This window comes from Amphibalanus amphitrite, unplaced genomic scaffold, assembly GCF_019059575.1.
Source record: "Amphibalanus amphitrite isolate SeventyFive unplaced genomic scaffold, NRLGWU_Aamphi_draft 000127F_arrow, whole genome shotgun sequence".
Classification (NCBI taxonomy): domain Eukaryota; kingdom Metazoa; phylum Arthropoda; class Thecostraca; order Balanomorpha; family Balanidae; genus Amphibalanus; species Amphibalanus amphitrite.
In genome coordinates, this window is record NW_024881622.1 from 631499 (window position 1) to 656239 (window position 24741).

A 24741-nucleotide genomic window follows, 5' to 3' on the forward strand; every position below is an offset into this window, starting at 1 on the left:
TTTCTGTGTTCGAACACATCTCTCCTTTCCGCTTCCCTGCGGCTCTTCACCCCGCCACCCGCCATGCTAGCTGGCCGAGTGTTCACCCTTGGCTGGGTCTGATACACCTCCAGAGCTGTAGCCGGCTCTGTGATGTATGTTCTGGCTGCCCGATCCGTCTGTCCATAGTGTTCGGACACATTGACCGGACTAACCCCGAGGTTTGAGCGCCCGTCAGAGGCGCCCGGAGCCGACGGCTGAGTGCTCTCCGAGCTGGCTGTCAGTCAGGTTTTCTGGGCCACCGCCTGCCGCAGGAAGCGCCTATTTCGGGTGACCTGGTTTGGGGCGTGTGGGTAGGAAATAGGTTTGTTTTGGGCGCCCGAGCTGGGACCAATAAACCGGGAACGGATGTTTTAACGGTTGACGTTTGTTGTGTATTTGCAACTCTGAAATATGACAGTAGATTTCCACGCCATGTCCCATAGGTATTTCAAAAAAATCGGCACGAGAGGAACATTTAGGTGCTATCTCTAAGCCTCTGAGTTTTACCCTTCGAAATTTTCGAAGAGGCAGATGGACTGTCGACCACGTCGGGCTCTCATCAGCTCGTGTCAGATAGAACATAGCCGTCTCAGTGAGTTTCGTTAGCGCGATTCTGATGGCAGGGTATCAGAGGCCCTATAGGCTCCCACCCGCACCATTAGGCGGTGGCTGCAGGCTCCGAGCTGCCACTGACGGCTGCAGTCCGGGCGTGCCCTGCGCGCCGGTCGTGTTTTCTTTGGAAAGAGGCCGCCGCACGGGCGGCTGAACCTGAAGGCATCCGTCAATCGGTACTGCACCGCGGCGACCCGGTCCGTGGCGCAGCGGGCGAAAACGGCGCACGGGCGGCAAACCTGGCCCCCGCCAACAGCTGGGCAGTCCGTCACTGTCACAGGAGGGAGATGGAATTGGAAAAGGTGGTGCCCTGAATCCCGATAGAAGTGGGCCCGGAAAAGCGGTATCCGAGACAGGGTGGGATGTAGTAAATGTAAGATATCGTGACGGCTGTAAGTGCATAGGCATATTGCACTTTGCAGTCAGGATGCGAGCTGAATAGAGAAATGTTTAAGAGGCACCGGGCCGCTGTGGGGTCTTTCGGGGCGTTGTCTTGATTTGACTTTCTTCTGTTTGTACGAAGTACCTACATATGTTTGCGGTTTCTTGTTTAGATTACATTTATTCACTTACTTAGTATCAGGGAAAGAGTGAAGCGATACACTTTTCACACATGCAACATGTATTTCTTGAAATCGATATCACAAAAACCTTGATCATTTTTCCCTTACGTAACAGGCAGCGAAGGACGTCCATGAATTCATGAACATTATTAGTCGAATAACATGCATCGCATCCATTTTTTGTCGGCCAACCTGTAAATTGAGCTCGAGTGTGGTGTTTTGCACGTTTTTCCAATGTGGCCGCTGCATGATGTGCGTTTGACATTTAGCGAATGATAAATCACGGCGGTTGGTGCCAGCACTGGCCGAACCCTCCACCTCCGGCCAGCGCTGGTCTGAGCGCTGGTCAGACCGCTGTCCTGAGCTCCGAACCTCTCCCCCTGACAGCCTCCTGATTCGGTCCCAGCTCCCCCGCCGCCGTACCGCCCGACCGAGACAGACTACATATAGCCGTGCTCACTGCTCACCCCTGTGATGTGTTTAATCACGAAATGTGCCTCATTACGTCCGGGCTAATTTATGGGACCGATTAAATTCAATGCCGGACGCGGGGTAACACGGGACCCGTCACGCCGGCCGCCGGGTCGCTCTGTCGCTGTCTCACTATCGCCGTTGTGCCTGCCTGACGATGCTGTCTGGCGCCGCGCAGGACGGAGGCAGGTTCGACATCTCGACGAAGCAGCGACTGGTCATCCACAACGTCACCCTGAACGACACCGGCTTCTACACGTGCATCGCATATAACACGCTGGCTAAGGCGCACGCCAGGGCCTATCTCACCGTCCTCGAACGTAAGTGCTGGCTGATGGACGCCAGGTGATGTCACGCTGCGGGCTGCGGGGCTGTTGTTCCTAGGCGTCTTCTGTGACGTGGTAAAAGCGGAGTGTGTCAGCCTTTCATAGTTCAGTTCAGCTGTTGGGGGTTTGAAATGTTGCATGTCCTTTCCGCAGCGATTCCGGTATTTTCGTGATATTCCGCTTGGCTTCATCCTGAAGCCTTCTACAGAAGGCCTGGGATTTCCTAATGTTCCTACATTTGTTCAAGTGTTGAATTCGTTGAGTCTAAATATTAGCTCTGTACTCGAAGGTATGAGTGTTTTCTGTGGGAACTCCTATAACGTTTTCCCCTTCCGCCACTTTCTCTTTCCCAATTCTACCTTTCTTCAGCCATAGACCTATATATTTCTGTGGTATGTAGCGGTCTATGCTTCAGCCTCTCACATAGATCAGACCCTGCGCCACTCATTCCCCGCGTCGCCGGTCAGTCTGGGACAGCGTCACTGTGCCGTCATCCAGACCATGTTCGGCCGACTGGGGCGTGCTCACTGCAGACGTGCTCACTACGGCCGACTGGGCCGTGCTCGGTGCTCACTCCCCGCACGCTGATACAGACTCGATGTGAACGGCAAAACCGACCGACCGGCCGACCTTCGTGCCGCCCGGCATTATGTCAGATTAGGGCGGCCGTCTGGGGTATCACGGAATAAAATGCAGCCATTTGCCCGATGATGATTATGTTCGGTGGTTTTAGCTCGAGGTATTTATGTACGAGTGAATTGATCCAGCAGGTACCTGCCAAATGTGGGCACATAACGTGACTTTTATGTTGGTTTCTTTGTGAACGGCTGGCTCATGCACTCCGTGGCATTTTGGTGGCCGTCTGTGGGGCTTTTTGATGATTAACAGATCCAGAGCCCGGCTCGTGTTGAGTCAAGCCATCACACATCATTACGCCACTTACAGCGTAATACTTTGATCCACTTGTGTGATAAGTTTCCTTCCTGTACGCTTGCATTTTGTTCTATTCCGTCCTCTGTTCCCTATTATCAACTCTCACCCTTTCACTATTTCACCAGTTCTAACCATCTACCTCTTTTGCCCACAGCGCTGGAGGAGATACCAGTTCCGCTGGCCCACTCTCGGATCACCGTCATCCTGAGTGTGGTGTTCGGCGTACTGGTGCTGGCCGGTATCATCCTGGTGGCGCGCTTCTACGGACGCATGAGGCTCGAGAGGCGCGAGCGGGAGCGGGCCGTAGAGAAGGCCAACGCGTTCCACGCCATGACGAAGAAGGTCATCATCGACCACCAGAACATGCTGGCCAACGGCACCATCGTGGCACCAACCATCCGGATCGAACGCTGCAAGTGAGTAACGGGCTGAGGACAGTACTAGTGCAGTAGAGGTTAGGCTTTACAAATTACCCTCACGCAGGACGGCCCGACAGGGATCTAAATTGACGGATGCTGGTGAGGGAGTCGCGGCGTGTTTGTTTGTTTTGCCACCGACTGCGGTTGTTTGGCGTAGGGTGGTGTCCCTGTGTGTACGGTGATTAGGGTGGCCGGACGGGGCTCACCCTCGCCAGCCCCACGGTTGGAGCCGTCACCGCCGCCGCCGCGGGGACCAAAATAGACCGAACTCGAGCCGAGAAACGGAACGATTGTTTATCGTGACGCATTTGTGCTATGGTTAATGCGTGGAACATATGTTTATTTATTTCCTTTCTAAAATACCACTTGTTTTCGGAAACTGAAAGGTTAAGCTTGACAGTGTTTGTTAATTTCCAGCAAATTGCCGCCTCAGTTAGTCGATTTGAAATCAGTCTGTCGATGCGTTGGTGGCAGATTAAACCCCTGGAGCAGCAACGAAGCAGCGGTCAGGTTAACTAGAGCCGGATATTTACCGCTACCGCTGCCGCCACAGACCGCTCCAAACGGCAGGGCTGCTCCGTCAGCTCTGCCAGCGTTTACCGGCGCTCTGGCGGAATCCGCCGCGACGGGCTGGAGCCAGTCGGGCGTCAGTTTACATGTTTTGGAGATTGTGAGGTGTTTTGAGCGACAAACCCACCGCCGCACCGAATGACGCGTTCTTGGTAGATGGCGGAGCGTTTTTGGTATTGCTCGTCACTGGCTGGAAGAGTGCGGGTGGCGACTGAAGCCGTGGTGGCTGTGAGACGGATGTGTAAGGAGTTGACATGTATTCGAGGGAATGGATAGGCGAATTATCTGCCTGGTGACCTCCGTCATGGTCATGCCACATTTGGATCTTTGACCGGTCAATGTGAGCAAAATCTGTTTGAAACACATCCCTGAATGTTTGAAACACGTGGTCATCATTCCTCATAACCAATGACGAAACACTTCCATACTTCTATCGAGCTGTACACTAGCGACAGTTATATAAAAGCCCCTATTTCTCGGAACTCTCCTGATGATTTATCATCATTTCCCCTCGTCATTCTATTCGCTGTCGTCTCCCATTCCATACCATCGTCCCTCGTTTAACTAACCCCCTCTTCTCTCTCCTCCCGTCAGACCGAGCAAGGAGGGCTCCGTGATGTCGGCCTACGAACTGCCCGTTGACCCGGGCTGGGAGATCCCGCGTGCCCGCCTCCAGCTCGGCAAACAGCTCGGAGAGGGAGCCTTCGGACGGGTGGTGCGTGGTGCACTGGACGGCTCGGCCAAACCCAACTCGAGCGTCACGGTGGCCGTCAAAATGCTGAAGGGTATGTATCAGGATACTGCTGTGCTGTATGGATAGTGGCAGTAGGTTGCGTTTTAATGCGATTACTGGTGTGAGCTTTTGAGCATTGCTAATTTTGAATTCGATGAACAACAAATAGAAATGCTGTCATTTATTTACATCTTTTGTTGGGTAATGATAATGTAATGCAATGCAATGCAATGCCGAACTCTTGAGCAATGAGGAAATCACTATTCAAAGTTTTGTGACTTGACGGAAGTTAGCGTCTTCAAATGTGTCCTGTGATCTGTGACCTATGGGACCCAGTGTGACCTGTTGCCCAGTGTGACCAGTGACCTCTGTGACCTGCAGAGGGTCACACGGACGCCGAGCTGATGGACCTGGTCTCCGAGATGGAGGTGATGAAGATGATCGGCAGGCACGTCAACATCATCAACCTGATCGGCACGTGCACCCAGGACGGGCCGCTGCTCGTCATCGTGGAGTTCGCCCCGCACGGTCAGTGGCGCACTAAGCAACCGGAAGGGGGGGGGGGGCACTCAGGGAGGCGCACTCAGGGAACGGAAACGGGAGGTGGGGGCAGAGTGTAGATGGAACACTGAAAATGGGCAGAGTGGTCCACTGTCTTTTGAGTGATGGACCTTAACCCGCGCGGGGCTGGGGGGGGGTAAATTTTACCCCCCCTCGCGAATTTTTGCGATATCTCAAAAACGGCGGCGCGCAGCGCCGCAAAACTTTCAGTACCTTTTCTTACATCAATTTGACACGTTCCCTGAAAATTTGAGCGAAATCCGTCGGAAAAATTTTGAGAAATTGACGTTTTAGTGACGTCATGTTCGTCATTTTCGCCTCAAAAACGGCAAAAGTTCAAACGCCGCTAACATCTTCATTTTTAAAGGAATCAAGACGTAACAAAAAAGGTTATACGTAATTTTACTTTGTCTATCAAATGGCTATCTCGGTTTTTTGAAAATTTTGGATTTTGGCCTAATTTTTTTCAAAAAACTGACTTTTTTGGGAAGATCATTATAAAATCCAAAATTTTGAGTCTATCGAAAAAACCGGAATATATGTCAGAGAAGTGGTCTATGTGCACCTACATACCAAATTTTAGAAGAATCGGTTCAAAAATGTGGGAGTTATTCAAAATTTTATGACGTCACGACACACAAATTTTTTGAAAAATGACTTTTTTGGAAGTTCTAGACCTCGTACGGAAACAAAAATAGCACCATTCGATTCGCCGTGAAAAACTGCATCAGATAGACACCTTTTTAGGCCTTAACAACCAACTTCAAAATTTGACCTCACTTGACCTGACCTTGACCTGACCTCGACCTGAAATTCATCCAGAGGTGGTCCATATCACTTATTGAGTGTGCCTATTGAATTCTATGAGTAAAATGACCCATAAAACATGTGTCGCACATGCCCTTTTCTATATTTTGTTTTTTTGGTGACCTGACCTGACCTGACCTGACCTTGACCTTGACCTCTGAATGATATTGTATGCAACGAATATTGTCTTGGTAGCCTAAGAACACGTTTTGGGCGATCAGTCTCAGTCCATGACTCCATTCTTCGTCAACTACGGTGCAAGGCCGTTACTGTAGAAACTTGCAATTTGTACCCTTGACCTGACCTTGACCTTGACCTCAAACTTTAGATTAAGTACATGTTTTTAGTAGTTCGTGATGAGAGCTTTCGATTGGCGTTTGAATTTTCCAAATCGGACCGTTAGTTCGGGAGATAACAGGGGGGTAAAATTTACCCCCCCCCCCCCAGCCCCGCGCGTTCGGCTGGAGACCCCAGCCCCGCGCGGGTTAAGTGCGAAAGAGAAAAGGCGCACCGCCAGGCTTCGAAATAGAAATACAATATGTTTCTGTCGTAAATGATGGCTCGGATCGGTATTAAGGGTATCAATGATGCTCAGTTCCCGACTAGATTGAAAAATCGCAACCTTGACTCAGTATTGGAACTGAAATCCAAAGGAGTTATTCGGCTTACTTAGCCTCCTCATTCACCGATTGCTAAATATCTGGATATAGACCGCCGTCTGGGATTTCTGGAACCCCAGTGGTCTGTCTGGGTAAGTGGAGGTGACCTCTGTTCGTTTTTCGTGAACAGAGTCCGCCTCAGGAACCAGTTCTGTTGGCGAATTGCAGTGACGGATAGAGCCGCGAGCTTTGATTGATAGATGCATGTGATGGCTGGCACGGGCTCTGTTTGGCTTTGGTCAGCCGTTGCCAGAAGCCGGCCCCGGGAGCGGATTTGGACCGACTTCAGTGGCCAACTGTCCGCCCGAATATGTTTATTTCTGAGCCCGGCGGCGGCGGGCCGTATTGAATTGGCTTGTTTACTCTGTAAGTGTTCGTTTTGATGGCGCACAGGGAACCTGAGACGCCACTGGGTGTATATGTTCACACAGAATACCCCTGTCATAACCCATCAACACTACTGGAGACGTTCTAATGGTCTCCCGGTACTACAATATTTATTAAATTAGTGGCTACTTTTCGGGTTCGTAGTGCTACAGTGTCAGAATCGCGGATAACTCCACCCTGTGGTACATTAGTACCGTGTTTTCTTTATGTTTTCTCAAGGAACAATATCTTTCGATCTTGCGGGCCGATGCTGACAGCTTCTCTCTTGATGACAGGTAACCTGCGCTCCTATCTGCGCGAGCGGCGCCACACCACCGGCTACGAGAGAGCGTTCGATCACGAGACGCCCACTGTCAGGGAGCTGACCAGCTTCGCCTACCAGGTGGCCAGGGGCATGGAGTACCTGGCAGCCAAAAAGGTACGCATGGTCGTCTCGCCTAGAGGCGCTGTTGTGTTCTTTTATACTCACTCAACCTTAGTTGGTCTCTAGACTGGCGTCTCCGCTTTTGTCCACATTTCTGCTCAAAGGCCACCAGCTCAGCTCGCCCAGGTGGAAGCTCTCCTGTCGCCAAATGCCGCGTGCCACAGCGCACTGCCCCACCCCGGTCCGCGCCGCCAGCGTCTCCGTTTGAAGCCGTGCGCTGTTGCATGAAAGCGTCACGTTACGCGAGACGTCACGTCACACGGGGCTGACCGACCACCGGAGATGGGCCCTGAATTGTGCGGAATGGCGCTCGGCGCCGCAGTGATGGCCGCTGACTTCCCGAATGGGCGCCCCGCTGGCTGGCCTCCAGACGGGAGTGGGCTCCTCGGGCCTGGCAGCTGCTCAGATAGTGTGGCGGCGCCAGCGGCCCACCCCGCGACTAGTGCGCACGCTGTGTTCCAAAGCTGACGTACGGGGGCGTTTGGTGCTCAGCGCTGTCAGCACTCGTGTAGTTATGGGCGGTTTAGTGTAGCTGCTTGGCCATAATGTTGTTCTACGCCTCATGTTTTTCGTTGCCCCGTTTCCACACATGTGGGAAATTTTCTGAGATATTCTTTGAACAGACGTTTTTAGACAAATCTCGTGTCTTGCATCCAAGCAGATAGCGTGATAGTTTATTATCAGTCGCTCTCCTAATTCTCTAGCTCTTAGTTTTCATGTGCGCGGTCAATACCGTTTTTTTTTTCTTTACCTCGTTTCGATCAAAACACTTTTCATCAAGCCTTCCCCCTGAATAGCTCGTCTCTAACTTCTGTTTGCGCCTGCGCAGTGCATCCACCGCGATCTGGCCGCCCGCAACATCCTGGTCGGTGAGAACAAGACTCTGAAGATCGCCGACTTCGGCCTGGCGCGCGACATCCAGAACAACGAGTACTACCGCAAGGTGACGGACGGCCGGCTGCCGGTCAAATGGATGGCGCCCGAGGCGCTGTTCGAGCGGCTCTACACCACCCAGTCAGACGTGTGAGTAGTGTGTGACGTCATATGAGGGAATGACGTTATAGGAGGTAGGGTGGTGTGACGTAATTACCAAGAGATGGAATAACTAGGGGAAGTATGATGTCGTAAGAGGATAAACATCGAAGTGATGTCAGACAAAAGATGGCGCGGCATCTTACGTGGACGAATGGTAGAGCTTCCTGCTCACAAAAGGATTTGAATCATGTTTTGTGGTAAATATGTACCTATACAGTATTGTCTTATCGCTTATGGTCTAATATGTGTGGATTGAAGCGGTGTGAAATTTGAGACACTTTGGGTGGTAAGGATACCTAATAGTGTCTCTAAGGGCGCAGTGGGTGCCGTTTTCCCTCGGGGTTTCCAGCCCTGTGAATCATGGCTCGGCAGGCACAGGGCGAAGGGTTCGCGTACCCACGGCGGTGACAGGCGTGCTGTCTGTTGCGCCTTTCTCCCTGACAAACAAACAAGGACGGGCCGGCACTGGAGCGGTATTATACCTCGGCGTCATGCCGTACAAGCCTCACTCCGGTCCGGTATTTGTTCTGGCTGCTGGGTGTTGATGATTGCCAGCGGTGCCGCTGCCGGCTGACTCAGTCTAGTGTTGACGGTGTGATTAAGACCGACCTCCGGCGAGTGGCGCGGCCGACTGACGCTGATCCCTCCCTCCACAGGTGGTCGTTCGGCATCCTCCTGTGGGAGATCTTCTCCATGGGCGGCATGCCCTACCCGAGCATCCCCAACGTGGAGAAGCTCTTCAGCCTGCTGAGGGAAGGCTACCGGATGGAGCGGCCGCCCGGCTGTCCACAGAAACTGTGAGTACTCAGTACCCAGTACACAGGATCCGGTCCGTAGTACCCAGTGGTCGGTACACAGTACATATGGGCCCTTACCACCGTCCGGAGCGCGGCTGGTGCCAGACTCGGCCGGACACTGCGGCCTCACTGGGAATTGTTACCGAATATTGTTCGGTGGTCGAGGGTAGCCAGACAGACTGAACTGTATAAACAGTGCCGTCTGCGCGCGCGCCACGCAGTAACCGATACGGACCGCTGGAGCCAGCGTGGTTGTTAATTACCATTCGATAGCCTTGTGCGGCCCGGACCCCGGCCTACCAGTCTTTGACGATCGGAGAGTTGTTTGCGAACGAGGCGGTGGGAACCAGTGCAGTATAATTGATTCCTACAAATAAATCATTAGTGCTGGGATTTTGCACACGGATGTTCCAGCAGAGCTCACATGGTGAACTTTGATCTGGATATGTTTACTGTTGCAAATACCTTACCTATTTGTTGCATATTCGATCGAGGATGATTCATTTTAGTAATCCTTAAATTTGAGTAATCCCTGTGCTTGTTTAGGATGTCAAAGTGGATGAAAAATACGTGCAGCGAATACATTACGTCCTTCCCCCATTTCAATGTTGCTTCCAGACGTGTGAGGGATCTGTTGTTCATCCCCCGTCTCGTCGCCATTCTGACCCTGCCGCCCCGATTTTATTGCGTCCTCGTGTAACCCCGTATGTGTCGTGTGTTCCCCAGGGATGACATCATGCGTCAGTGCTGGGAGTACTACCCCAACCTGCGGCCCACCTTCACCGAGCTCGTGGAGAAGCTGGGTACTCTACTCACCTCGCTAGCACCCCAGGTGAGAGGGGCCCGCAGGCGCACATTTGGCGTGTCTGAACGGCTTCCAGTCGAGTTTTTTTTTCGATGAGCCTATTTGCTGTAGGCGTGAGGAACAAGAAAATAGTTTGGGAAGCAGTTATTTTGGCTCAAATGTTTCATCGAAAGATGATAGCCTGCAGTGCAGTTTTTGTTCTTTTGAATGATGCACTGTTAAGCTTAAATAACCACAGTTAACTAACATACTTATGCGTCATTTTGCAGGAGTACCTGGACCTGGGGCAGCCGTCGCCACCCGACTCGGGAGACTCGAGTCACGACGTCTCGGTCGACAGCCAGTTCGAGCTGTTCAAGAGCACAGCCATGTAGGTGGCGCCACCTCTGCTCCGCCAGGTGGCGGTCCTAGTCAGCGGCGGAGGCGGCCCGCCGGGCGCGGTGAGGCCGCCAGACTGGCGGCCCGGCCCGGCCAGCCAGCACCTGTAAATAGTGACGACCGCCGCGTCCTCATGGACTACTGAGAGTGACAGACAGACAGAGCTGATGGTGCCACACGAGTGGACAGTGCCAGTGCCGAGTGCCTGCGCGTGCCTTGCCGATGTGTACCGCTGTGTCATGTGCCTTGCCCGCGGCGGGACGGCCCTGTGTTCGCCGCGCGGCGGGCCCGGGGAGCGCGTACAAATAGTCTAGCTTCGCTCCCCGGGCCGCCAGCGTCGCCACTAACCGTGCCAAGTTTGACCGTGAACCAGTGCCATATGTTTTAGAGGTGCCGTCGTGCGCCAAGAGGTTGTTTTTGTTTGTTGTGTCCGGTGGCCGGCGCCGCCCGTTTCAGTCGCTAGGGACCGTCTGCGTGCGAGTCTGTGAGTGTGTTTGTGTGTCTGTCTCGGTGACGGACGTGCGATGTTCAGTATTATTTATTTTACAGTTGTACATGTCGTGCGCGTGTCAGTGGACTGTATGCATGTGTGGCGCAGCGGAGTCGTGAGAGCGTGTGTTTGTATCTGGCGACAGTTGTACGTGGCCGCCTCGTGTGTACGTATGTGTGCCCCGCACTGCGGTTATCTCTAGTTTTAGCGTTGTGAACAGTCGCGCGCGCTGAACTCCGTGCCATGAGCTTACCGTTCCACTTCTTTTAAAGAGCAGAATAACGTTTTCGTACGACGCTGACGCCCGCCCGCCCGGTTGGTTCGCCGCATTTTCCGTGTTTGTTGTTCCGCGTACAGAGAGCAGCTGGCTTAGAATACTCAGGAGTCAAGAGCACAGGCGCTGCTAATACACGCTGACACAGTGACTCCGACTCTGACCGGAGTTCGATAGCCGGTGGTGGAGGGAGCGGGAGGTGGGGAGCCACGTTAGCTCCGTGGCGGAGCTAGGAATGGTGCGATGTGTAACACGCTTGGCTCACTAGTTCGCTCTCCCTCTTAGAGTTCAAACCTGTGACGGGTGCATTATTATGGATGGAGACAAAGCGCTGTTCTGTGGAGCTATGACTGACCAGGATTTGAACCCACGACGCCACACTCGGGGGAGTAATTAATCCAAGACTGGGTTAGCAAGACCGACAGACCGTCTCACCACAGTTCAGTTTCAGTATATTCATGGTTACGCACATACAGACGAATATGAACAACATAACATCGGTAGCACAACACTGAGAGGTCCGGCGCCGCCGGCGGCGGGCCCGGAGCAGATAACTGAGGCCCGAGCGACCCCTGTGCCGAGGACAGAGACCCACCCTGGCCTCCAGACAGGCCGCACAGTCACCAGCGGGCGGGACCCATCCCACGCTGCCGGCCACTGTCCGAACCCGGCACGTCGACCTGTCTTATCGAGCTCCGGACACACGGTTTGTGACGACACTATTGCAACTGTACCGGGAGCCAAGTCGGTTCCCTCCGTGGTTCGCGCGGCAACCAATGGATATTGGCGGATTCGGCTCCATCTTCTCCCTCCCCCGGTTCCCACAGCCTCCTGACTCGACATTTTAACAAGCCCCCCGTCCATGGCGTTCTAACGCCGTTTTTAGTGCCTTGCGTGACTTCTTCGAGCTCCCGTGAAATAAAGGGGAATGATATAACAGCTCCCGTTCAGCCACAGGGAGTTCAGAATTCACAAGCTCGCATCGGAGTCTCCTTCCCGACCGTCCCTGACGAAAGTCCCATTTCTGCATCCCACAACGGAACATACAACGGACAATGACCATAATTAAAGCCGAACAACATTCGATGTTGCAACATAACGGAACTATTTATCAGCGATCGGAACGTCGCCCCCTCAAACTGCCCGACCTGGGTGATGGATTTCTGATAACGAAGATCTACATCAGAACCAATCGTCTTTGTTGCGATGAGTCACATCAGAAAGCGCGTTAAGTCTTCTCGCAGCGTGCGCCAACAACGGCGCAGTTTAGTCGACTTTGGAACGCCCGTACCAGGCTCATCCACCCGACTGAGTTTCGGATCTGAACAGATCCAATGTGCGTCTCGCTTGCCCCTCACAAGACACCACCTGGCATACCGCTTACACAGGACAGGTTGGCGAGACGAGCGCAGCTCGAGGTTAACACAGGGGAACACAGCGTCACCTAGATATACATAATCCCGCACGCACGCACACCTCATTTGTACCGCATAAATAAGTTTTCTCTCTCACGCACACATTATCACTGAGCCCGGTACATGGGATCCCAAAGGTATGTGCAGCCCCTCCCCACACGGAGAGCCCCCCCCCCCCCCCCCTCAGGCTCAGCTGAGACGTGGATGTACAGGTGGCGCCGCCCGGCGGCCGACTGCAGCGTTATTGTCTCCGTAGTTGCCGGTTCTGCTCGGTCAGAGATGCAATCTCCTCACCCAGAACGTTCATATTGTCCTGAAACGAGAGCAAGCCTGTGAGGGATGGACAATTCAAATACTATGAATGGTTGATGACGCTTCATCAGAAACACATTGATCATGGGTAAATCCAATAGCCATACCAACACGTCTTCCACAACAATTGGCGTTAGCTGCCAGCTGAAACCAGCACAAAGCAGGACGGAATCAGCCTATCATTCGTTGTCACTTTTCTAAGACAAAAAGCTAAACGGTACGAGCAAAAGCGACTTCAGCAAACATACAGGCACCACGCCATCACATGTCTGTCTCCCGTAATAGAACCACCGGAAAAATTCTAGTACACATTAGGATAGAACCTGATATCTTATTGCTCGACGCCCACCTTGAGGGTCATATTCTTGAGTAGTGTGTCCTCCAGCACCGACTGCAGCTTCTTGTTGATCTCCAGGGAGAGCTCGAGCGTCATGGCCTGGTCCTTGGAGTGGGAGCCGTAGACGGAGGCCATGATGCCGCCCTTCCGCATCATCTCCGACTGGAACGGCGCCGGGAAGTTAGAGGGAGCGAGGGAGGGAGGGAGGGAGGGAGGAGGGAGCGAGAGAGCGAGGCCCTCGCTCTCTCCGAGGGAGGAAGCGAAAGACAGGGTAGGAGTCCATTACAACGAAGTCAACAACTGAGATGGAAGCGATCACCGGGGCCGCATTAATGACGCAATATCTGTTTCCTTCAGACATTTATTGCGACAGTTATTGTTTTCCAATACGACGCAGAGACAGACAGGCACAGGCAAAACATGCTTAAAATATCACATGAAAAGCACCTTGTTGGTGATTATACCTCACCGTGGAAAAAGAGGGCAGCATTGTTGCCATGCAGAAAAAGCCTCCTACAAATTTTAACGGCGACATTCATGAAAGCAAACAAGCTCAGGCATTACGACTTTAAATACGAAAATGAGACAAAACGAACATGTCAATGCGCACATAGAGTGATTACGGGACACTGAATCGGATACCTACCACGACTTTCTTAGCCGCTCGCCCGAGCTGCATGAAAGAACACGATACCATCACGCTTGAAAATGACGAACATTAGACTATTCTATCGAAATTTCAATCAGTTGAACTGCACACACAAAATGAGTGAGACAAAACTAACTTGAGCTTGAATCGTTACTGTGAGCTGCTGGTTAATATACAAAGCTAAAAGCGTCCGCTCTATACTGACGTCATGCGCAATAACTCGTTATGCAGTTCTTCTGAATGCTTGAGACGAGGTGTTAGTATCACTGATGTTAGTTGTCGGACTTTCGTCCCCGTCTTGAGTTGAGATGTTAGTTTCACAACGTTTCGGCCAGTTACTTCTCCGGCCGTCGTCAGGTGTTCTTTGGCCCTTAGAAGGACCTGGATGTTGGTGGCGTTGCGCCGTACGCGTCATACCGTTCGAAAGCTCCTGTAGTCAGCGGGAATCGAAATGGTTGGAACTGGTTAGAAAAGTGGTTAGAACCGTGGACTATCACCGGGGAAACCCGAGTTCGAGTCCCGCTGACTACAGGAGCTTTCGAACAGTATGACGCGTACGGCGCAACGCCACCAACATCCAGGTCCTTCTAAGGGCCAAAAAACACCTGACGACGGCCGGAGAAGTAACTGGCCGAAACGTTGTGAAACTAACATCTTAACTCAAGACGGGGATGAAAGTCCGACAACTAACATCAGTGGAACTCGTTTTGCCTTGATGATAACACAACTCACAAGTCTGGTTTTACACAACAGGACTGCATCGAGTGTGCACTGCCCGCAATACACTTTCCCTTGGAAGACATCAACCAGACCCCATGCTACAGACTGTCTCCCTTCCAACCACGGCGCCACCCTCCCTTGGCCGGGCTGCGTTCTAAAACCTCAGTGCCCGTCCCTCTCAGCCCCCATACCCTCAGCTGCACTGGGCCCTACCTCGGCCTGATACGCTAACGTCCTCCTTCTTCCCCCTGGCGCAGTTACAGCCCTACCTTAGCCTGGGACCCTATCGCTCTCCCCCTCCCCTCAGCACTGGGCCCTACCTTGGCCTGATCGCGGTCCTGGGACCCCAGCTCCCTATCCTCCCTCAGCACTGGGTCCTACCTTGGCCTGATCGCGGTCCTGGGAGCCCAGCGCGCCCGCCTCCTCCCGGAGCATGTAGTGCTGCAGCAGGCGCGACTTGCGTCGCACCTCCTCCACCAGGTTATTGACGTGGTCCTCCAGGAAGTCTATCTTCTCACTGCGCCGCGCCACCTGTCAGAATGCGTAAAATTGAGGCGGGGTTAGTGGCTGGCAAAGACACAGAGCAGACAGATACGACGGGCATTTATACTGGTCGTTGCCATTAAACAGCTCACAAGGTCAGTACTGCAAGGCTAATGTGCAGACTGCACGAGGTCGATATAACATATATAAACTTCCTGCCAAATGCTGACCGGTACTTCACCGATACGGGGCTCGTGTGGCTGCCTCGGGATGAGCACACTAAGATTGCAAGCACTTCGTCTTCGCTCCCTTCTGTCGGAGTGGGCACCGATCCCACGGACAGAGTCTCCATGTCGGCACCAACACGTCAAGCACACCATTACACCAACTAAGCACCACCAACATCTATTGTTCCAACAGTTCCAACAGCCGTAATTGCCCTCGTCCCTCTCACCTGTCTCTGCAGCCGGACGATCCTCTCAATCAGCACCTGTCTATCGGGCTCCACGGGCGCGGTCACATGAACCACGGGGGTGGGGTCGGCCGGCGCCGCCTCGTGTAGACTAACACTGCTGGAGGCCCGGGACGCCTGACTGAGCCCGTCGGCGGGCGTGGGAGCCGGGCTCGGGTCCTGGGACTCCTGCCGGCGCCGCGCCTGTGCCAACTCCCGCTGCAGCTCCTGAGCGGGGAGGAGAGGGTAGTTAGGGGGTGGGAGAGTTGGGGGTGTTGGGATGTATGTATGTGGGCTCGGTCGAGCTCCGCTCCCCAAAAAAGTTTAGAGTTACGCATGCTCAAACTGTATTGTGCAGCTTGGTACCAAAACTTAAAAAAAGGTTTCAGCGTGCCGGCCCCGCTTATATCCTGTAAGTGTCTTAGCTTCATCTCTCAACCATGTAGTACATTCTACAATCTACATACTGACCCGTACGCTGCTGTTGAGCTTCTTCCGGACGATGGCCGTCTCATTCTCTGCGTCCTCTGCCCGCCGTGTCAGCTCCTCGACCTGACGGGTCCGCTCGGCCAGACGGCGGGCCAGCAGCTGAGGATAATTAGGCAAACGGGACGTTAGAGGGCGCTTCGCACTGTTCACGCACAAAACAGCAACAAAAACCTGACGGCTGCCGGGTCCGCTCGGCCAGACGGCGGGCCAGCAGCTGGGGAACGGGGGGGGGGGGGGGGGGCGAGGAGCCAGCGTTAGCGAGCTTATGAGAGTTGATCCAATTATAAGCTGCATTAGCGATCGAAGAAGGACAAAATAAGCTAACCAGCTCCAACAAACAAAAATAAGCTCAAATTACAAGTATGCTAGGCTAAAAACAACAAAATAGTGGATGTTGAGCGAAACAAAGCCACTCATCAGTCAAGTTACTCAGTCTTTCTCATACGACAGATAGCACTGGTCGGCCTGTGGCGTCCCAGAATGCATTCCAAATTGTATCGCGCAGACGACAGGAAAATTAGGTCCCACGATTACCACACCGGCTCCCAGCTGCTGCAAGTCTCCCACCTCTGCCTACCTGTCAGTCCATCAATCCCTTTACCCACCTGATTGTCTGTAGTGCGCGCCTCCCATCCCTGGTATACGCCAACGATCCTTCTACACACCTGATTATCTGTAGTTCGTGCCTCCTGTTCCCGAGCCAGCCGACCGGTGAGGTCTGCCAGCCTGTCCTCCAGCTCCTCCCTGCACGAGCTGAACTGACGCGCCTCGAACTCCGCCGCCTGGGACTGTGGAGGACCGGTGTTGGGAGGGTTAGACATGGAGCAGCGAGCGGACGGCAGAGTGGGGGTGTACTGACGGCGTTGGGAGGGGGAGAGCTGTCATCGTGTGACCACGCTACGTATTACTAGCTAGCCATAAAGGTCAACACTGGACTGTCAGACAGAAAGATCCAACAGCATGCATACACCAGACGACATTTCGGTTTAAACCAGCGTTAGGAATCAGCGTAGCATGATTTATGAACGGACTTACCGATAAATGTAGCCAACTACGACATTACTAATAATAAGTTACCAGTAACCCTCCTGTTAGACCGTCATCACAAATGAAAACACGACAGAGAGCGTCCCACCAAATCTCCGCCCGGACCTTACCCGCGCCTGGAAGCCCGAGATCTGCGACTGCAGCTCCACGTTCTTCTCGGTGAGTTTCTGGGTGAAGTCGAGCAGGTCGGCCTCCTTGGCGTGACAGCCGTCCAGGTCGGCCTGCATGTCCGCCTGGGACGCCTGCAGGGCGGCCACCTCCGCCTGAGAGGCGGCCAGGCGCTCCCGCTCCCTGTGAGCAGAGCGCGCACGACGTGACGGAAGGATACTGACAGGCTGGACGGAATCGGTATAATTGGTAATACGGAGAGGAGCCAGGGAGTGCAAGCAGCTTTCATCAAGGCATATTACACACCTGCAAAGAAGCTAGCAAGAAGTACTTACATGAGTCAATTTAGTTGCAAGGAATGACAATCGATGAATATCTGAAACTAGAAAGTCCAATTTATTGTGACAACTTGACAAGGATGATTAATTATCGTATTATGGTTCAAAGACATTACGATATGAATACTGCGACATGTTACATCCAGCCCACGACCGTACCCCGCCCGGTATCTTGTCTCTCCAGGTTTGCCCGCGTCTTATTTCGCCCGGTCCCTCACCTCTCCAGTGTAGCTCTCGTCTCGTCCAGCTCGGCCGAGTCGTGCAGCAGTGTCTCCACCTGGTGTCGGAGGGCGGCCACCTCCTCCTGAAGTCGCGCGCGGGCCGCCTCCACCGGCTCCAGGGCCGTCTCAGCCGCCAGCGCCTGGTGGATGGAGAGGCGGGGAGGTCGGTTGGTTGGTTGGAGGACAGACAATCCGGGGCGACTTAGTAAAGGATGGAAGAAACTGCAAGCATGCATGAATTGGCCTCGGGGTAAAATCAAGTCAGAAGCAATAAAAATACCCACAAGGTTGTTAAGACACATGTTTAGACCGGAGCCAGTCGAAGTAAGTCTGGTAGTTTGAGGAACTTACGTGATCAACACAGCACGCACAACTCACATCACAATCACAGCCACCGAAGCCCTCTAACAAACCCCCACCACGCGCTGCGCCGCTGTACGACTCACGCGCTCCAGGTTGGCGGCACTCTCCTGCGCCAGGCGACTGCAGCGCTCCTGTGCCTCCTGCAGCTGAGCCGTCAGCGCTTGCTCCTTGTTGGTGCTGTCCTGTTTGAGCTTCTCCTCCACCATCCTGCGCGCCTTCTCCTCCCGCAGCTCCTTGTCTGTCGAGGATCGGACGGGATCCTCAGCGCCGGCGGAGTGGAGACTCGGGCGGGGGGTGGGGAAGCTGGGAGGTGGGCTGGTGTGAGGGGATGAAGGGGAGGTGGGTTGAGACGCACTCGGTCGCCAGACGCCAGCACAGAACGGCCGGGGCACCAGGCGACCGAGGTCACCACTGGTGAGGTCATCCCAGGTCAGAGGGTGGGGATGGGAGGTCATGACCTAGGCTGGAGTTGTCAGCTACAAAAGCTGCCTGTCCGCAGTGCTGAGGTGATAAGACTCCTCTGTCACTGTCCACACCACAGCCGCACTAGACGAGTGGACACTGCCGGAGGGTACTGAGCGGGTCAGCGGCGTTGGCGGCACGGCCCTGACAGTGACAGTGACGGTGACACTCCAAATGTCAGCGCCGAGCGGGTTCAGGGGCGAGCCAGCGGCGATGACAGACCAGTTACAGACCGGTGGACAGCACGGATCGGCCCCCGGGGCGTGGCGATGACATGCTAGTTGTGAAGGTCATACTCGTTCAGTTACTCACATACACAGTTTCTATTGGGTGAATGAGACCACGGCACTGCAAATTGCCGTGCAAAGACAAAAACTGCTATGTTTAGTCACCCAGCCTCTGATCGAGCATGACCTCTGACCCCAAAATAGTGGTTTTGGCCTTTGCACGGCATCATGATGCCCGACGTATGAGAAAATGGTACAATGGAAAAAGGATGGGATGAACGACGCCAGGAACTCCTACAGCTACATACAATTGACTCCTGTCATATACGACCGATCCGCGATATAATTCACAAAACCAGAAACATCTCGGACAGCAGCAATCGAAAAACCATACCACGACGGGTCGCGAATTTTCCGCGCCGCTGTGCTGTCTGCCACCCTACCTAACGCCGAGGGCCGGATGTTCTCTGTGATTTGAGTTTGTAATAACTTTGTAATTTGTACCCTACCACCGTGCTGTCTGCCGCCCTAGGAGCGGTTATTCTCTGTAAGTTTGTGCGACTGTTCTGTCTCTCTCCCTACCTAGCGCCGATGACCGGTTGTCCTCTGTGAGTTTGTATCGGCGAATCGTCTCCTGGGCCTCCCTCAGTTCCTTCAGCAGCGTCTCCATCCGCAGCTGGCCGTCCTGACGGCGGAGGTCAAGGGTCAGCAGAGGAAACTCACTAGCCCGGTCCTGAGGTCACAGAGCCAGGCCAACGGTCACAGGTTGCACGGCACTGGGCAGTACAGGGACGGCGATTCTTGTCCCTGTCGCAAAACAGCGATGTAACAAAATCTGAAACAAACACAGTGTGGATATTTTGCGTACGCAACTGAAGAGCGAACCTCAAATTATTTGCTGTTTAACCATTCATTCGCAAAGCTATCTGCAAAAGAAGTGGGTTGGATGCTTCAGGATACACCATCGCCCAAATTTACCATACTTGTACTGGAATGCCTGGACCTGGACGGCAAGAGTTGATGTTACCCATTGAATAGATGAGAAAACAAAGATGTTCCGGCCTATATATTCCCAAAGCGTTCCCGGTTATGACAGTCCGGGTTCGAAGCGCGACGGGCGCTCGACATTTATGGGCCTCCTGACAGGTATGGCTGCGGTTGGTGGCAGGCCGTAGCCAGGTGAAGTCAGCGAGGGGACCGGCCGTGCGCGGCTTTGTGCGCACGTTAAACTTTGGACTCTAAATTCTGCCATAGAATCGGAATTGCGCGATCGGAGGGTAGAGGGCAGGGTCATCGCAACAAGCTTCGCTTAGCGGTGGCTCTGTCCTTGTGAATCCTTCCCATCAAAAGGTTCGGACTAAATTTATAAAAAAAAAAATATACCACCCGAGCAGCTCCTTGAAACAGCAATCGAACCTTGTAGCTGTCCGCCTCCTGTTTCATTTTGTTCTGCAGCCACTTGATTCGGACGTCCCTGGACTCAACCTCCTCCTTTAGCTTCGCCGACTCTTTTGACAAATTCTTCGCTTCTTGGACCTGAAATCATCGTCCGTCAAATACTCAGGAATAGGCAAAATATCGGGTCTGATCGCCATAAACTGGAGACGGGCAAAACTGAACCACAGCGATTCCACGAGATAGCACTGCAGGAATAAACTTCCCGTAACTAAGAAGTTTCAAATGTGCATTACGAGAAGAACTACTCCTTCACGTTAGCAAACACATTGGGCGAGCCCTTGCATATGACCTATAAATGATTCACGCATGCATTTCATTTATTTCACGCACCCCGCATTGTTACAAACCAGTCATATTCCTTCCTTACAGTTGTACATAATGCATCCCGGACCGTCCAACCCACCGGGTGTCCCGTCTGATCACCCACCTTGGCCTCCATCTGCTGGCTCATCCTGTTGCGCTCCTGCACCATGTGGTTCACCTTGCTGACCAGCATGTCCTTTTCGCGGAGGGCCTCCTTCACCCGCCGGTCGGCCGTCGCCGCCTCCCTCTTGGCATCGATCACCGTCTTCTCGCTCTGAGCGTAGCGCAGCACCATTTTGTCCTTGTCCCGGCAGGCGGCCTCGAACTGGGCCCGGCTGCGGTTCAGGCGTCCGGTGAGGTCCAGTTCCAGCGCGCGCGCCGCCTCCTGCTGGCGGCGCGCCGCCTCGGCCGCCTTCTCGCGCTGACCGTCCAGCTGCGCGCGCAGTGAGGACAGCTGGTGCTCCAGCGTCTCGATGTGGGCGCGCTCCTTGCCATTCTCCGCGGACAGCCGGGAGGACTCGTCCTGCGACCTGGAACAGAGACGGAGGTTAATGGGGAGGTGTTGGGACCAGGTAGAGGGGTACCAACTCTTAACTGGGGTGTCTGTTTGGACTGCTTTATAAGTCGATACCTACCAACTGTTTCACAGTTAAGATCTGTGGTACTACGGTGCTTTCGAACACCTGAAGACCGTTTATTTACATACGCGGCAACCGCAACATTCAATATCGTAATTCGGTGGGGAGGAGCACACTTCAGTGCATCCAAAACGCAGATATCCAAATATTATCCTTTATGAAAAAACTGTTTCATAACGATGCCTGTTGAGCGGGAAGGTTTATGCGCCTCGTTTTCATAGTGACGAAAATACGCATGCACTGTGTGCGTGCAGTCATTAAGCATTCCTCTAAAAAACCGACAGTCTACTAAACCCGTCGTCATTCGTAAGGAATTCTACGAAAATGGTATAACTGATTGTCGGTTTATCATCAGCATAGAATTGGCGGGCACACGGACAGATAATGCACCCGGCTTTTGCGGATGTGTCTATATCGCGGTTCTTCGGAAAACCAGGCGCATTGCCATGATGTGCGTAATAACCATCCACTCATCAAATCACTACAATTGAAATATAATCCAACACAATATAATCTTTGCAAGTAGCGAGATCTCAATGTGCGATAAATCCCCCTTGCCGGCGCCGGATTCCCACGCCCATTTCGATGCAGACCGGTGAAACCACTCCATTCCGACCGGCCGGCTGGTGGTATGTACCCGACACTGGTCTGACGGGACGGGAACAGACCCACCCGGGCACACACTCCACCAGTGCACCAGTAACGGAGCAGCCGACAGCCAACTGGGTCACCGGCAGTCACCTCCCCAGACTGTTTATATATGACATACCACGCAGAGTCAATGGACTCGCGGAAAAGCTTTTCTGCTCTGCACGCTACGAGTAAATATTGGATGGTATCCCACTTCTAAGGAATAACAATTGCACGTAAGCTGTTCAGTTAAGTTGCGATAAAACATCGTCATTGATTTTCAAGACGGACAAATGATCGCAAGTAAAAATGATCAATGATCATGCGCTGGACTCCAGATTGACATGAATGTCCATTGCTTTCATAGCTCCAATCTCAGCTAGCCGGCCGCTGAATTGCACCGGCTGTCGGTATTGGTTTTCCTCTCACAGTTGCACACATACCGGACCTGCTATCGAGCGCCCACCACGGCTCGCCGCGCGATAAGGAACGCTGGCTATTTCCTGCGGCCGGGCGGGGCTCACGAGGCGGCCCGGTCCGGCGGGATCGAGGCGCCGGGATCAGCTATCGTGACGGGCGGACTTTGTGGGACGGTAATAAAGATTGCTTCACACAAAGCCTGGGCGAGATACCTAATGGAGCACGTACTAGCTGCCAGGGTCATGGCTTCGACCGGTCATGCGGGGCCGACGCAGGGTTTCAAGGACAGACCACACTGCGTAGGTAGCAGATTGGCGCAGGAGGAACAAACGTCGGTAACCTCCAGCGATAATTTAAAGCACCGCGTACACTTCACTTACGGGATGCTAATACACTTTTCATTGGATAAATGACCATACAAATTATTCTCTATTTATGTTCTGGAAGTTGGGATCATAAAGAACCGGTAATGAAAGGAATGCGTTGCTGACTCTTCCAGAAATAATTGTTCATTTTCCGGTACTAACTTCTAAGTCGAAAAATACGCCGACTTACCATATCCCTCCCTCCCGGGCGTCCAGAACCCTTCCATCGCCGCCGTTCCGGCTCACCCACCGTTTCAGTTTGTCCTGCAGCGCCCGGTTCTCGTCGGTCAGGGAGGCCACCTTGTCGGTGAGGTTGAAGAGGCGCACCTCGGCCTCCACATCGACACGCAGTCCGTTGGGCGGCGGCCGGCGGCCGGCGGTCGGCGGCGCCCGCTCCTCCACCGGCCCACCGCCGCCCATCGGCTCATCACTCAGCTCCGACAGCGGGCTGCACGCGCCGTCCGTGGCCGCCGGCGATGACGCCTCCAGGTCGGGCGGCCGACCGCCGTCAGCAGCGTCATCGGGCTCCTCATCGTGCAGACTGACCTCTGTCATCTCAGCGGTGGCGCCGCCGGATGACCCTGGAGTCGAGGAGGATGACGATGGTGGGTTGGTGACTGAGGAGGAATGTGGGGTGGTGGTTAAGGGCTGGTTCAGTGTGATGGCGTCCTTGATTGGTGCAGAGGTGCCATTGGAGGTGGATGACGAGTTTGGTGTGCCTACATTGGGTGACTCTGGTGACATGCCAGATTGTGTGTCAGTGTCCTGGTTCTGATTGGTGTCTGTATGTGACATCCCATTACTGGCACTTCCACCAACAGGCCTAAGTTCAGAAGGGGGCACCAGTGCAGGGCCATCTGCCTGCTCCACAGTACCCAGCTGTGGGCTGCCTGATTCTGAACTGTCTGGATCCTTCACATAAGCACTAAGGCCATTCAGGTCTGTATCTGGCTGTTGGGTTACATTTTGCCTTGTACTGCCATTTTCAGTGATGGTCTCTGCATGGCAGCCAGATGCTGAGGTCTCAGGAGACTGAACAGTCTCAGCATCCATCTTCAGAACATCAAAACCTGAAAAGAAAAATGTGAGAAATTATTGATAATCATCCTGACACTCCAACAACAGGTAAACACTGTTACAATGAAACAAGTTGATGTGTCCCATGAACTGTATGTGTCCCAGCCAGGCCTCCAGCATATAACTGTCACATACCAAAAAAACAGCAATTCAATGTCACATATTTAAGTGAATTACAACAATTAGCACAAAAATAGCTAGCAAAAATTAAATGTGAATATGATTCTAATTGTGCCAAAAATAGGAAGTAGATCATACCATTACTTTCCCATTTAATGTCACCTTTAAGTATCAATCAACTGGGAAAATATTTTATAAGGACTGATTCAAATCTAAGTTCTAACTGACGTCTCATTAAGCCTAAAATATAATTATAATCTAGTAAATGTAATTCAAATTATCAGAAGTCTTTCATAAGACAGTAAAACTTGACACACACAAAATATGGACAAAACGGTTCATTTTCCTTTTTTCTTAAAAATGGATTATATTAATTAATAGCAAATGCCAAATCTACCTTGACCCATGATTTCGAGTCCAGGAACATATAAATTGTGTGGACGACTGGGACATTGAGCTGCTCATCATTAAGGGAGCACATTACATGAAAACTCAGCAAGTTACTGTGATATTATATTTATGTCAAAATCATCGTCATCTTACACATAATTACTCAGCATATGGCTCGCATGGATCCAACATTGAAATATAAATCGATCATAGTGGAGCTAATTTGAGGCAAACTTTCGCCAGTATTTTTGTACTATACAAAAGAAAGATTTTCATTTGGTGCTGCAGCAACTCTTACTATCACACACTTATAAACCAATTCAAATTGTATTAAAAGAATCAAGCTGAAAATTACCTCAAGCAACCATTCTAACGCATCACAACAAAATCCGGAAGCGAAGAAGCGTACGAATGTGACGCACAATAATAGCAAATGGCGCAGTTTTTGGCGAA

General features: G+C 52.7%; 2 protein-coding genes across 4 annotated transcripts in view; one reads left to right on the forward strand and one right to left on the reverse strand.

The window, feature by feature from the left end:
• LOC122381784 (fibroblast growth factor receptor 2-like) overlaps window positions 1–11416 on the forward strand; it is a 67208-nt gene extending 55792 nt beyond the window's left edge. For both annotated transcript variants that reach the window (XM_043366410.1, XM_043366411.1), the window contains exons 7-15: window positions 1846–1987; window positions 3081–3342; window positions 4510–4700; window positions 5030–5176; window positions 7338–7480; window positions 8316–8509; window positions 9178–9318; window positions 10045–10150; window positions 10393–11416. In XM_043366410.1, the coding sequence (XP_043222345.1) occupies window positions 1846–1987; window positions 3081–3342; window positions 4510–4700; window positions 5030–5176; window positions 7338–7480; window positions 8316–8509; window positions 9178–9318; window positions 10045–10150; window positions 10393–10497 (1431 nt within the window). In that variant the 3' untranslated portion in view covers window positions 10498–11416. The remainder of the gene's footprint in view (window positions 1–1845; window positions 1988–3080; window positions 3343–4509; window positions 4701–5029; window positions 5177–7337; window positions 7481–8315; window positions 8510–9177; window positions 9319–10044; window positions 10151–10392) is intronic.
• Window positions 11417–11696: 280 nt separating this feature from the next.
• LOC122381785 (coiled-coil domain-containing protein 186-like) lies at window positions 11697–24728 on the reverse strand. 2 transcript variants are annotated; one of them, XM_043366413.1, is made up of 14 exons: window positions 24644–24728; window positions 22952–23771; window positions 20773–21178; window positions 20304–20423; window positions 19470–19572; window positions 18282–18436; window positions 17833–17975; window positions 17279–17459; window positions 16787–16909; window positions 16104–16220; window positions 15636–15860; window positions 15080–15229; window positions 13342–13491; window positions 11697–12993 (listed from the first exon to the last, which is right to left on the reverse strand). In XM_043366413.1, the coding sequence occupies exons 2-14, from the start codon at window positions 23752–23754 to the stop codon at window positions 12922–12924; spliced, it is 2748 nt and encodes a 915-aa protein (XP_043222348.1). In that variant the 5' UTR covers window positions 23755–23771; window positions 24644–24728; the 3' UTR covers window positions 11697–12921. The 2 variants fall into 2 exon arrangements, with proteins under 2 accessions (XP_043222348.1, XP_043222349.1); XM_043366414.1 differs by having other exon boundaries at window positions 24597–24645.
• Window positions 24729–24741: the final 13 nt, after the last annotated feature.